This window comes from Aspergillus viridinutans (assembly GCF_018404265.1).
Source record: "Aspergillus viridinutans IFM 47045 DNA, scaffold_3, whole genome shotgun sequence".
Classification (NCBI taxonomy): domain Eukaryota; kingdom Fungi; phylum Ascomycota; class Eurotiomycetes; order Eurotiales; family Aspergillaceae; genus Aspergillus; species Aspergillus viridinutans.
In genome coordinates this window covers 118,661-131,289 of record NW_025091219.1, presented here as the reverse complement: position 1 = coordinate 131,289, position 12,629 = coordinate 118,661, and the positions used below count along the sequence as shown (strand labels likewise).

Genomic DNA, 12,629 nt, shown 5'->3' with positions numbered 1-12,629 from the left:
TTGAGAAACCCGAACAGGAAAGAAATAAAAATAGGACAATTAAAGCTCCTGGCTAGGACCCTTTCCACTCTTCGGAGTCTTCTTGGGTAGAAGGTCTGGAAATTGGTTAGAAAATATAGTCAAGACGAAACCCAAGTGCCGAAACTTACTTTGGTGAATGTTGGGCAGAACACCACCCTGCGCAATTGTAACGTGGCCAAGCAGCTTGTTCAATTCCTCATCATTGCGAATGGCAAGCTGGAGATGGCGAGGAATGATACGAGTCTTCTTGTTGTCACGGGCAGCGTTGCCAGCCAACTCCAGGATTTCAGCAGCGAGATACTCGAGAACAGCGGCCAAGTAGACCGGAGCACCTATACAAAGGCATTATGGTCAGAACCGCAAGAACAAAGACGATGAGCTAAATCGGGTAAAAGACTTACCAGCACCAACACGTTGAGCGTAGTTACCCTTGCGCAGCAGACGGTGAACACGACCGACGGGGAAGGCAAGTCCAGCCTTCGAAGAGCGCCTAAATTCGAGATGTCAGCATGGTTCGAGGGTTCATGAGAAACGGGGTTGTCTTACGACTGCGCGTTCTTGCTGCCGCTGGCTTTGCCTCCGGATTTGCCTCCAGTCATTTTGTCTGATTAAGTGGTCAAGGTTAAACTGTTGTAGTGGTTTAATAGAGTTGATGGTTTTCAAATTGACGCGGCGGACGTGTAGTAGACGGACAGTCGTTGAAGTAAACCAAGAGACTGGGTGGTCAGCGCGAGGAAAGCCAGGAGATTTATAATGACGCGCTCAGGGTGACGTTAGCCTGCCCAGACGCCCTTCAGATCACCCTCTCGCTTAGCGGGGCTGGCCAATCACCAAAAGGATCATGGTCCAGCGCTCCAATAGCTTGGCTACATATGTGAGCTACGATCTGTGTGGCCTAGCACAGTGTTGGGGTTCCAAATCAAGTTAAGTGCTGTAATATTTCAGTGTAATAATTATTACATCCGTCTTGGCATGACTTCACCCTCGTGATTGTAGTACTTGAACTTATTTACATTGCTTTAATCATACAGATCATACCAGCCTGTGACCGTATTGAAATTCTGTCTCTTTCGCGTACTTCAGATCAACTGGGGTTTCGCAGGCTGGTATAAGTAGCGCGCCTCCCTCGTCACCGCGTCTCCATCATTCTCATCTTCCTTCTCAATCCATCTGCACAACGTTCGAACGTCAAGTTTCCTCAACACAACCACAATCTATTCTCTCGAGCTCTATTTAGTTGATAACTTCTTTTGATAATCTTCTACTCACAAAAATGCCTCCCAAAGCTGCCGAGAAGAAGCCTAGCACTGGTGGCAAGGCGCCCGCTGGAAAGGCTCCTGCTGAGAAAAAGGAAGCGGGCAAGAAGACCGCTGCTGCTGCCACTGGCGACAAGAAGAAGCGTGGCAAGACCAGGAAGGAAACCTACTCCTCCTACATCTACAAGGGTAAGTAATACTACTAGTTATATGTGGTGCGGAAGCTTACCAGGGTGCAGTTCTCAAACAAGTTCATCCTGACACTGGTATTTCGACTCGTGCCATGTCTATCCTGAACTCTTTTGTCAATGGTATTTTCAACACCTCGAAAACATTTGAAACCGATTGTATTCTAATCCATTACAGATATCTTTGAGCGCGTCGCCACGGAAGCGTCGAAGCTTGCTGCTTACAACAAGAAATCGACCATCTCGTCGAGGGAGATCCAGACTTCGTGAGTAAAGCCCTTATCCACCATACGAATTACACTGATTCTCTTTCCAAGTGTTCGGCTCATCCTCCCTGGTGAGTTGGCGAAGCACGCCGTTTCGGAAGGCACTAAGGCTGTCACGAAGTACTCTTCTTCTGCCAAATAGGCATGTCGCTTCTTGCTTCTTTTGCCTTGTGTTTGTTTCTCGGGATTGTCATTTTTACTGCCTCCTTATCTTCATGGTTTTGAGGCGGTGGGTTACAGGGTGTTTGAGGATCTTTTAATGTGTCATGGGATGGTTTGATATTTTCCTTTCTTTTTCTCTCTCTCTGTCCTGATGCCCTTTTGGGTTGAATGTGTTCATGGTTCATTCGCGACGAGAATGCGGTGTAACATAACTCGGATTTTGGGGCTGGTTGCACGAATTTCCTTCCCCTACCATAAATCGGAATCTCATTTGCTTATGCAACATATTCTTGACAGTCGCCTCGAATTGGTGCGATTGGGGATAATCTGAATAGCAGTTCCATATTGCTCGTTTGGTTCTGGTTCCATTGGCATATCACGGGACACAGAGCATCCGCTGTGTTCTTTCATTCATCATCCAAGACCTCTACCTCATCGATCGCCCCTTCACGGCCCTGGAATACAGCAGTGTCTGATTCGCTGAGCACATGTACGATAGGTTTCCCCTGAACAGATACCTCGCTCTTCCAGTGTGCCCAGTCTTCTTTGTCTTTTATAATGAAGCCGATAAGCATGCTCGGATCCATGTCTCGAAGGTGGATTCTCCTGAGGCGTCGAGTATGATAGGTTTCTATCTCTTCGTCGGTGTATGGTTCATCGATATTGCGCTGTGGCAACGCTGGGCGGGTCTGATGAGGGTCAAGGTAAAATAGGTGTGAGCCTTGAACGCCGACGAAGTAATGCGATGCTGATGGGCGTCCACTGCAGATTTGGTCACCACTGGTCCGGAAATCTTGGGTCTTTTAAATGATAACGTACCCAGCTATTCCTACGGATTGGGGGAGTTGCAATGTGGTCTTTACCGCGTCCCAATACACGGGAGTAATACGATCGATTCCCAGTCGCGTCCCAATTAATATCAGTGTCGGTCTGAAGGACCCTCTCTCGTCGTGGGCAGCATCCAGAAATTTATCTTCATGCACATCTGCTGTATCATCAGTCATGTAGACACCAATGTTGAGGCTTCCATGTTGAGACACAAGGGCCCTAAATTCATATGTGAGCTACGCTAATGGGCAATGTGATTGGGACATACTGTATGCATCTGGCGGTCGCGGAGGGCCCAAACCATTCCCCGGGATGTTTGTTACAGGACTCGGCACCATGCTGGACAAATCGATGTATTGAGAAAGGTGCATCCGGGTGATCTGCAAACTGTGACAATAGCTGAGCCTCCTGATCAGTGTTGATTCCTCGACGCCAATCTGTAGGCACGTTAGCTCACTGCGGCTTGGATACCGGATATATTGGTGAAACTGTTGACGTTGTTACTTACCTCGGCCAAATAACAATATGGACATTGCGTTCGCCAGGAGGCTCTGCCCTGACCTTATCATGCAGCCCCATCCTGTGTCGGATGTGAATCCGTGTTGGTCAACGAGCTGGCTTCTCAATCGCACGCTCAATGTCATTGCGGAGTACGCATCCTGTTTGATAGGCTTCGGTATTGGGGGAAAGTTCGATCTGTAGGTAATCCAGATCCTTGATTCGAAGTCGAGAAGGAACGATTCAGGCCAGCCCTGTTCGTCTAACTGGCCCGGCATTGTAGCCTTTGGGACCAGCTGGCTTGGTCCTTCTTCGTTCACCAGTCGCATTGATTTGGGCGATGCTATGGACGCATGAGCCCAAAGAGAGGCAACTACTTTTGCATCTGGCCGTGGCTTACCGTTGCGCCTATTGTCTCTCTCCATACCATCCGTTGTATATTTGGTTCCCAGACACCAGATGGGTTCTTCTGGTTGGTCGTTCCTGGGTGCAGGGTCCCAGATATACTGTATAATTCGCTTGCAGCGCTCCATGTCTACCCCATTCATTTTGAATGGCGACTTGTGAATGCCTGTATGTCGGTCTCTGCGGAGTGCTGGGGCGCTCTGGTCGACTAGTTTGCTTTATATTGTTGGTATATGTTCCACGCCAATGTTGGTTTGCTGCCTGTGCACTTCGGTATATAAAGGCTCATCCCAGTCACCTACTGGTGTCGAAACGGTGCGGCTGTGTAGGGAATAGATATACAACTGTGTATGGTCATCCGTTGTTAATATGATGATTTGTGGTTAACCATGATCTCAGTACTTTTTGTCTCAATGAGGGGTTCCGTCATACAACGTCAGTCACGAGACTGTCGTATACGTGTAGCATATATATATATATATATATATATATAATCCTCTCTCAACTACCGTACCGGGTGTGGTATGTTACAGTCTAAAAACCAAGACCATCTACCTGACCACGAGGACACGCAACAACAACCGCGTGAGGATACAAAGCCTACAATGGTTACATAGGTAGCGTTCCATAAAGGTATACAAGCCTCGAAGAGAACCCAATGACATACTTCCGTCGTAGACGGCTGCCACCACAGATAAGGACATAACGATAAGCACGTCACATGCATACAACACCACATACACCGCCTTCAATGTCAACGGAAGACAGACTAGGTCACTAGGTAAGTCTTGACTCCACCAAGTTCCAACAACCCAGCAGACCGAATTTTTTCAACACATAACAACTGTGTGGAGTGCTGCACAGGAAACCTACAATGCCAGCGTGCTACTCAGAGTAAAAGGGGGCATCGATATTGAACCGAAGAGGGCATACCCAGAGAATCGATCCCAAGACCGTAATATTGCCGCGAAGGCAAAAAGGGTGGAAGACATGGCTCGCCACAGCAGGGCGAAAGTACGCACGAGCAACCAGAAGGCCGTGACAAAGACATCACACACAGGTCCATCACCCTACATATAGCCGACCAACCATAACCAACTGACTTGTTGCAGCCCACAGGCATCCCCAGCTCTCCATGCAGCAAGAAGCACGAAACACCGAGGTGCGCAATATATGGCGGATGGGTACTAATTTCCGTCATCAGGCAGTGCAATTTGTGAGTGCAGGTCTACAAGAAAACAATGAGAAAAAACTGGAAAGTTTGGACATGCAACACAAGGGAATAGAAATGACCCTACCTAAACTCCCCCCAGAACAATGCAACGGAGAGTCCATGCGATATCCACACCCTACTATCATTTCACCAGATGGGGAGATTCCCACGGATACCGAGCATATAGACCACATCACCCCCGGAGGGGGTAACACCAGCGAGGATGAAATAGTGTTTACTGGACGGCACCTTAAAACAAAGTACGCTCGAGGACCATCAGACAGAAACCGATCTCCGATATCAAGGCCATCCAGGCAGCACAACGCTAGGAGCCCCGCTCGTCAAAAAGAGCATGGAATCTCCGACTATTGCAGAGGACACGAATGTAGCCCGCGGAATAACGGTTCAACGCAGCCTTGGCTACAACATCACAGCCACAAAATACCGACACAATCATGTCACTCAGCAGAAAACGCGTCGGGAGACCTACTGCATGCCACAAAATCGACCTTGCCAGAGCGAACCGAGCGAATCCAACCACGTGCCATCGATGAGATTGTTGATTTTATACCCTTCAATTCCAGACGCCCATCAATTAGGGAGCAATATTCGAGACTTCGCGAAGACGAAGAAAATGACATATTGGCCGATTACATAGCGAACATTGACGATGACTACGAAGACTACTGTCAGTGGCCTGATTTGTGTCGCAGTACAAGCACGGAGTCCGACAACGGTCAAATGGACAGACCGGCGTCTACATGTGTCTCCGCTGAACTGGTCAATGCCAATTGTTCCGAGCCACCAAACAATGGGGAGGAAATAATTCCATGCGTACGCGGCCAAATGTTGGCTGAATGTGAAGATGAGAGTGACACTGGTCTGGCTTCCGGAGGTATGCCCAGTCAACTGCATCCAAACACTTATCCCATGCTGAAGCCACCAGGATTTACTGCTAAATCGAATGGATTTGCGGTACTTTGCACCAGTTCGACGGACGGGGCACATAGCTCCCCGAGCTCTTCCGAATGCAGTGACACCGAAACGAAGGAAATCGGCAAGGACTTGGAGATCGAGACAGAGAGCATGTGTCTGTCTCGGTCGCACCGTAACCGCAGCAAAGCAAAGGAAAATCATTTCGCTTCGGCAGCCGCTTTTGCTGATGCATTGGAATCGGACCCATTTTATGGATTCGATATAATGGACTTCAACAGACCCAGCCTGCTGAACAAAACAAAAGGGAAGCAACGTGCTTTTGATCTGTCATTATCCGATAGCGAGCTGGAACTGCAATTGGAACGGGCATGGCGAAATGATAGAGAGAAGAAAAAGACAAGAAAACAGAAGAGAGAAGAGCTCCGTGCTGGAGGCCTACTCGGTCGGAATGCAAATGCGCCGGATCTCAGAGCTAAGTATTCAAGTGGCTTCGATGTCGATGATCTGAAATCGGAAATGCGCAGTTTCTTGCTATCATCGAAAGAAAGGTACGAGTTTCCCTGCAGCCGCTATTGAAAGTTTTTAAAACTAGAGTGCTGAAACCCAGACTTTGTTCAGCTTGTCTCTTCCACCCATGTCTAAACATTACAGGAAGGTTGTGCATGACATGGCAGGCGCACTGTCACTCAAATCACAGTCCCGCGGCAAAGGGTCGTCCAGATTTCCCATGCTGTACAAGACTTCCCGCACACCAAGGCATACACAGAAAACGATCACACAGGTGGAAAGGATATTATCGAAGTCTCAATTCTCTCACCGTGGCCCCAAGTCACGGTCCCAGAACAACAAGAAACCGGCGAAGGCTTCTCGTGGTCGCCCTACATCATCTGTCAGCTATATGGAAGGCGACGTCGTTGGGGCCTCAGCACCGGAAATTGGAGCGGAAAACAAGGGAAGAGCTATGCTCGAAAGGATGGGATGGAGTTTGGGGACTCCACTCGGTGCCATAAACAACAAAGGCATTCTGTTACCTGTTGCGCACGTCGTGAAGAATTCCAAGGCTGGCCTGGGGTAGATAGTTTCGAGAGATCCTACAATCCCTAGTTGCATCTCCTATGGTTGTCTTTCTAAGGCTAAGTGGTGGACCTGCAACGATGATAGAGATTCCAACACTCAACAAGCCTGTCGCACTTCCAAAACTCCGTTCATGGGATGATGAATGGCACGAACCTGAGAAGTGTCCCTGTTAGAATACTTTATGGTACAACAAGGCAATTATTGTATCTATGACTATGATTACCCGCAAAACCATGATTGTTTGTGGCATCTACTTCAACATATCTCCTTTCACTATGAGATGGTTTAAGGAACGAGTGGATAAAAGATAAATACCAGTCACCTAGGTCATAAAGGGTTTGTTCAAATGCTAGTCTTTGCTACCTGATTGGGGGCTGGGCATGGTCATACTTCCTCAAGTGTGTAAAAAGCTGGGTTTTGGATAGAAACGCAGCCTTGCAGGTGGTACAAATCAATTCGGGAGAGTGACCGAGAGCCTGCTGAGCCGCCTTTCGAGCGCGTTTCTGTTTGGCTTTGCCAATTTTTTTGACATCAGTCGATGGACTCTGACCCAAGCCAGAGGCTGACAATTCTTGAGATAGTAAATCAACAGCATCGTCTGCCGTCTCAAAGACATCGTCCGAGCCTGTAGGATTCAGAATGGTTTCGCTCGACACGTGGCTAGTATGTGTCGCAGGAAATATCGTATCAGCTTCCGTGAATTCGCGGCGACTTTCCTCTTGCGTGTCTTCCATGATGGGTGCAATGTTTTGATCAGCATCAGCATTGCGTCCACTTTGGACCTTACCACTGTCTTCATGGCTGAAGAAGGAAGCTGCTGAGTCGTCGTTGCATTGCTCTAGTTGAGCATGGTCACTGTACGGCGCCATATACTGATCAAGATTGAGCGACTCATTTTCTGCTCTCATCTCCCAGCGAAGCTGTTTGACGGCCTTGACGTGTTTCTTGCTACGTTCGTGCGCGTTGAATTGGTTCAGGCTCTTGAAAGCCTTCCGGCAAATGATGCACTCGAACTGCTCGAGTTCAGATCCCGAACTATCCGGATTCGCTTCCTCAGCCTCTTCTGACTTCGCCCAGTCAGGTATAACATGCTCACGCAGCTTTGCTTGGTTTACTGCTCTTGATTTGGCAGCTTGTGCAGCGGCAGTTTGACGGAGGAGCTCCCGGCGCTGGGCTTCGCTTTGGATGCCACTTTTATAGCGCGGATCCCTCTTTTTAACAAAAGCCACAAGCGATCTGACAGCTTCGTTAAATTCGCGGATCCCCTCCTCCCTCAATCGCTTATTTTCCTTCTCCATCAATCTGCGCACGCGACGATCTGGAGCCTCGGAATATCGGTAAATATCTTTCCAGGCGAAAGATTTCTTGGTTGAAAAGCTACTCCAGACGACATAGAATGGCCGTACGACGTCTTCAAAAGTATCACTTTGTGACCCAAAAGTCGGATAGTCGACAAACTCCAATTTGTCTGCGCGACATGCCATTTCTTCCTCGAGGGCAAGCCGTGTAAATACCGCTCGAAGGCCGCCGAAGAATCCAGATTGAGAATCCGAAAATTCCATTCGAGGACTGAACTTGGAGAACAGCTGCAATATGTCACCAGAGGTTGTCATACGGCTATCATAACAGTATTCGCTACTACTTGGCTGCCCATCGCGACTCAAAAATGCATCTTTGTGAGTATCATACCATGCGCGCTCCTGAGGATCTGAGAGAACTTGATATGCAGTTTGGATTTCTGCAAACAGTTTCGTTGCAGCTTCGACATTGCCGTAGTTTTTATCCGGGTGCAGCTCGAGAGCTTTTCTTTTGTATGCTTTTCTTATTCTTGATGAGATTCGAAGAGAAGGATGTCAGCCTAACAGGCGCATGGCGGGTTATAATAGAGTTACAATCTCACTCATCTGTGGAGGCGTCATGTTGTATCCCCAGGAGTTCATAATAATCTTCTTTCCTCTCTTTGGACGAAGGTTCAGCAGAATATGCATTATCCTGAAAATTGGTAGATTGAGATTGGCCCATAAGGGATTGACAGCCTGACCTAGGTAAAAATAACGGAAGAAGTGTACGTAATGGCAATGTAGCTTGAGCTCTGGGTTTCTAATGGATATTAGTTGGGAGTAGGCAGTACATATCTTAATTTTCCTCCAGGGCTTAGCTAAGGATGGTGTATTTCAAAAATTTTCATCTAAATGTCAGAAATTCATGACAAGGCCTATTTTTTAAAATATTATCTGACAAATATATATGACAAAAGTGGGTACCTATTATAGCTAATTGGAAGGCGAGCTTTCTTTATCTAACTAATTAGAGTATATAGATTTTCTAATTACCTAACTTGCTACCAGATAACCAGAGCCTCCTAACTTAGTAACTAATATAGAAATGGCCAGATTCTACCTTAATCATCTCTCCTCTCTTGCTTACATAGCTCATCTCTCTTACTAGATTCTATCTTAATTATCTCTTCTCTCTTACTTATATAGCTTATCTCTCTTACTTAGGCTGGCTGTGTGGGAGGGAATGTTAGGCACTATATATATAGAGGCCAGGCATGATTGACCAAGGGGTCAATCATAGTAGGTCTTTTGCCTCAGTTGGGAATGCCTCCATAGCCTAGCATGGGGTTCTCACAGGGAAATCCTGTGGGAAATTCCCTCCCATTGGGAAATGGGTATCCCATATTAATTTCCCATCCCATTTTGGGATTCGATTGATTGATTGATTGATTGATTTATTCCTTACTCCATTTCAGCACTGGGCTAGGCCATGTCGGAGGCTCCTAGTGAGCAGTGACTATCCAACCAATAACTGTCCTTCCAGACTAATACTGCTAGTGTACATAAATATCTATATATATCTTAGGCACCTAGGCTAGGCTGAACCCCCTATAGATTCCCTTATAGATGCCCCTATTTTAGCCCTAGCTAAAATCAGTAAGTGCTGCCACCCTAACTCCCTATAGATCTATCTATTCTAGCTAGGGCTGAAATTAATAAGTACTACTACCTTAATTCCCTATTATTCTATCTATTCTAGCTAAGGCTAAAATTACTAGCTTCTAAAGCCTCTATACCTGCCTAGGTGCCTATATAGGCCTATTTCCCCCTAAGATAGTTGCTAACCTATTCAGAATACTATAGATTCCTAAGCTTATAAGAGTTCCAGGGGTGCCATCACTGAAAGGTGCTAGATTAGTAAGCTAGTATTATATAGATATATAGGCCAGGGCTATGAGTAGTAGTACTATACTAATAAGAGTAACTAGTAGTATATAATAGTATATAATAATAATTTATTAGCTATTATCTACTAGGGCTATTAGTAGCTACCTACTACTAGGGGTAGTTAGCTTAAGCTATACTAGCTTAGTAGCTTCTACTAGATATATTAATTAGCTAGTATTTAATATAAATTATATAGCTTATTAAATATACTACTTCTCTATTAAGGTCTCTATTAGGTCTTAGAGGGTCCCTTCTATACTAGTCTATATTATCTACTAAAGATTATTATATTAGGTATAACTAAATAGTATATAGTAAATTATCTCTAGGGCCTGCCTACATGGGCAGAGAGGGTTATTAGTCTAGTTAATACTTAAGAAGTAGTAATTTAGCCTAATCTTTCTAGTATATATCTAGGCTAGAATACTATACTCTATAGGGGTAAGATTATTATAGATAATAAATAAATACCTAGAGACCTTAGGGAGATAATACTAGAGGTATCTACTATATTTAGATTACTACTAGGCCTCCTCCTATTACTCCTTAGTATACTATTTAATCTAGGTATCTAGGGGGCCCTATATAGGGTAATCTAGGAGTATAACTAGTAGTAGGGGCCTATACTACCCTCTATAATACTCTATTACTATCTAGCTACCTCCTTTATCTTCTAGTTTACTAGCTTATTACTAGTAACCCCATAGTGTGCTGCTAGCTAGTAGAATAATATATCTAATACTAGATCTAGCTAATTTAGTAAGTCTACTATCTCCTAAACTAGATACTAGCTAGAGCCCTGCTTTAGAGTAAGTAATATGCATAGTATACCTTAGTTATTAGAATAAATCTTAGCCTGCTTCTATTAGCTATAGGAAGCTAGTAGTACCTACTAGAGATTATATAGTACTAGATCTTACTTAATAAGCTATAGGGCTAGTACTAACCCTATAATCTCTATAACTAGCACTATATGCTTAACATCTGTCCCTAGGTAATATTATTAATAGATAGGGGGATCTAGGCACACTGTGGTAGTGCCTATCTATCTATAGATATTAGAACTATTAGTATAGATCTAAATAGCCTCTAGGTAGGTAATATAATAAATATTATAGTAGATTATTAACTACTTCTTTATCTTCTTAATTACTACCTCTAGTAGCTCCTACTAGGGGGGTACTACCTATAGTAAGTATATCTCTAGCTCTCTAGAATTAATACTAGTTATTAATTTAACTTCTTCTTCTATAGTTTTCAGCAGTAAGTGTAAAAGTAGATTCTAGTAGTATTAGTAATAATTAAGAATATATATTTAATAGGCTAGAGTAGTAGTAATTTAGATAAGGATTTAGATATAGTATTATTAGAGGAGTAGTAATATTAGGGTAAGATATAATTTAGTATTAAATATAGCCCTACTAACTATTTAGAAGGCCCCTATAATTAGCTTACTAGCCTAATATTAGATTTAATTTAATACCTTTATCTACTAACTATAGAGGTGCTTCTAGCCCCAGACTAGTAGTATATATTATATAGAGGTAGTATATAGCATAATTAGGATAATATAGGTAGTATATATATACTAAAGCTCCTAGAGCTATAGGCCCTATTTAGAGCTATCTAGTATACTAATAGCCTAGAGGTACTAGGTAGCTACATTATTAATATACTAGAGATATATCTTAAAGATAAGATTCTAATTAAGAATAACCCTAAGGAGTTAGGCTATTATACTAGCTTTAATAACCTATTTATTACCTAGGTCTAGTAGCTCCCCTAGCCTACTGCCTTAGCTAGATAGTTTAGTATCACCCTAGGCCTACTGGCCTAGGGGGTGGAAGTAAATAAGCTAGAACTTTAATAATTTAAATTAAGAGGTATAAGTAGTAGCCTAATAGAGGTACCTATATTAGTAGTACTTATATAGTTATTAATAATTAGTATACTTACTATTACTAGTAGCTAGTATTATTATATTATTAATATATCTAATATTATTAGTACCCTACTCAGGGTCCCCCTAGCCCATTAGGCCTATATTATAGAAGATATAGAGAATTAGTAAGAGAGGGGAGCCTTATAGAATGCTAGTTTTTATTCTCTAGGTTAGTATAGTATATTTAGGCAGTACTAGTAAGGTGGATTAGCCCTAGAGAAAGCTACTAAGCTAGGTAATATAGGCCTCTAGGACCCTTTAGATATAGAGGTTATAGATAAGTTAGTTATATAAGGTATTATTAAAGGCCCTATAGATATCTAGTAGAAGGGCAGAGATAATCTTATTATTCTTCTAGCTTAAGTAGATAGCTTCTAGAGCTATATAAAGAGTATTCTCTATATCCTAGCCTTTATACCCCCTAAAATAGTTATCTAGAAGTAATCTATAGGCCTTAGCTAGATAGCTTAACTAGATAGTAATTAGGGCCTTAAGTAGCTTACTTAGAGTATTAAGTAGGGTAATTAATTAGTATATCTTTAGTATTAAGTAGTCTAGCTTACCTAGCTTATAGAGGGTAATAGTAGTAGTATTATAGAAGTGCTTTAAA

The 12,629-nt window shown here is 43.9% G+C and overlaps 5 protein-coding genes across 5 annotated transcripts; 2 read left to right on the top strand and 3 right to left on the bottom strand.

Moving 5' to 3' along the window:
• Nucleotides 1-39: 39 nt before the first annotated feature.
• Aspvir_005027 (histone H2A) lies at nt 40-620 on the bottom strand (the record flags this gene model as incomplete). Its single annotated transcript, XM_043268246.1, has 4 exons — nt 40-95; nt 150-353; nt 423-511; nt 568-620. 4 exons carry the CDS (start codon nt 618-620, stop codon nt 40-42), a joined length of 402 nt encoding a protein of 133 aa, XP_043124181.1.
• A 674-nt stretch (nt 621-1,294) lies between these two features.
• On the top strand, nt 1,295-1,873 carry Aspvir_005026 (histone H2B family protein; the record flags this gene model as incomplete). The annotated part of the gene is made up of 4 exons (XM_043268245.1): nt 1,295-1,466; nt 1,517-1,588; nt 1,644-1,731; nt 1,783-1,873. The coding sequence occupies 4 exons, from the start codon at nt 1,295-1,297 to the stop codon at nt 1,871-1,873; spliced, it is 423 nt and encodes a 140-aa protein (XP_043124180.1).
• Nucleotides 1,874-2,300: 427 nt separating this feature from the next.
• Aspvir_005025 (cysteine protease ATG4) lies at nt 2,301-3,767 on the bottom strand (the record flags this gene model as incomplete). The annotated part of the gene is made up of 5 exons (XM_043268244.1): nt 2,301-2,655; nt 2,713-2,940; nt 2,990-3,158; nt 3,230-3,562; nt 3,620-3,767. The coding sequence occupies 5 exons, from the start codon at nt 3,765-3,767 to the stop codon at nt 2,301-2,303; spliced, it is 1,233 nt and encodes a 410-aa protein (XP_043124179.1).
• Nucleotides 3,768-4,759: 992 nt separating this feature from the next.
• On the top strand, nt 4,760-6,848 carry Aspvir_005024 (putative R3H and G-patch domain protein; the record flags this gene model as incomplete). Its single annotated transcript, XM_043268243.1, has 2 exons — nt 4,760-6,321; nt 6,425-6,848. 2 exons carry the CDS (start codon nt 4,760-4,762, stop codon nt 6,846-6,848), a joined length of 1,986 nt encoding a protein of 661 aa, XP_043124178.1.
• Nucleotides 6,849-7,209: 361 nt separating this feature from the next.
• On the bottom strand, nt 7,210-8,872 carry Aspvir_005023 (putative C2H2 finger domain protein; the record flags this gene model as incomplete). Its single annotated transcript, XM_043268242.1, has 2 exons — nt 7,210-8,677; nt 8,751-8,872. 2 exons carry the CDS (start codon nt 8,870-8,872, stop codon nt 7,210-7,212), a joined length of 1,590 nt encoding a protein of 529 aa, XP_043124177.1.
• Nucleotides 8,873-12,629: the final 3,757 nt, after the last annotated feature.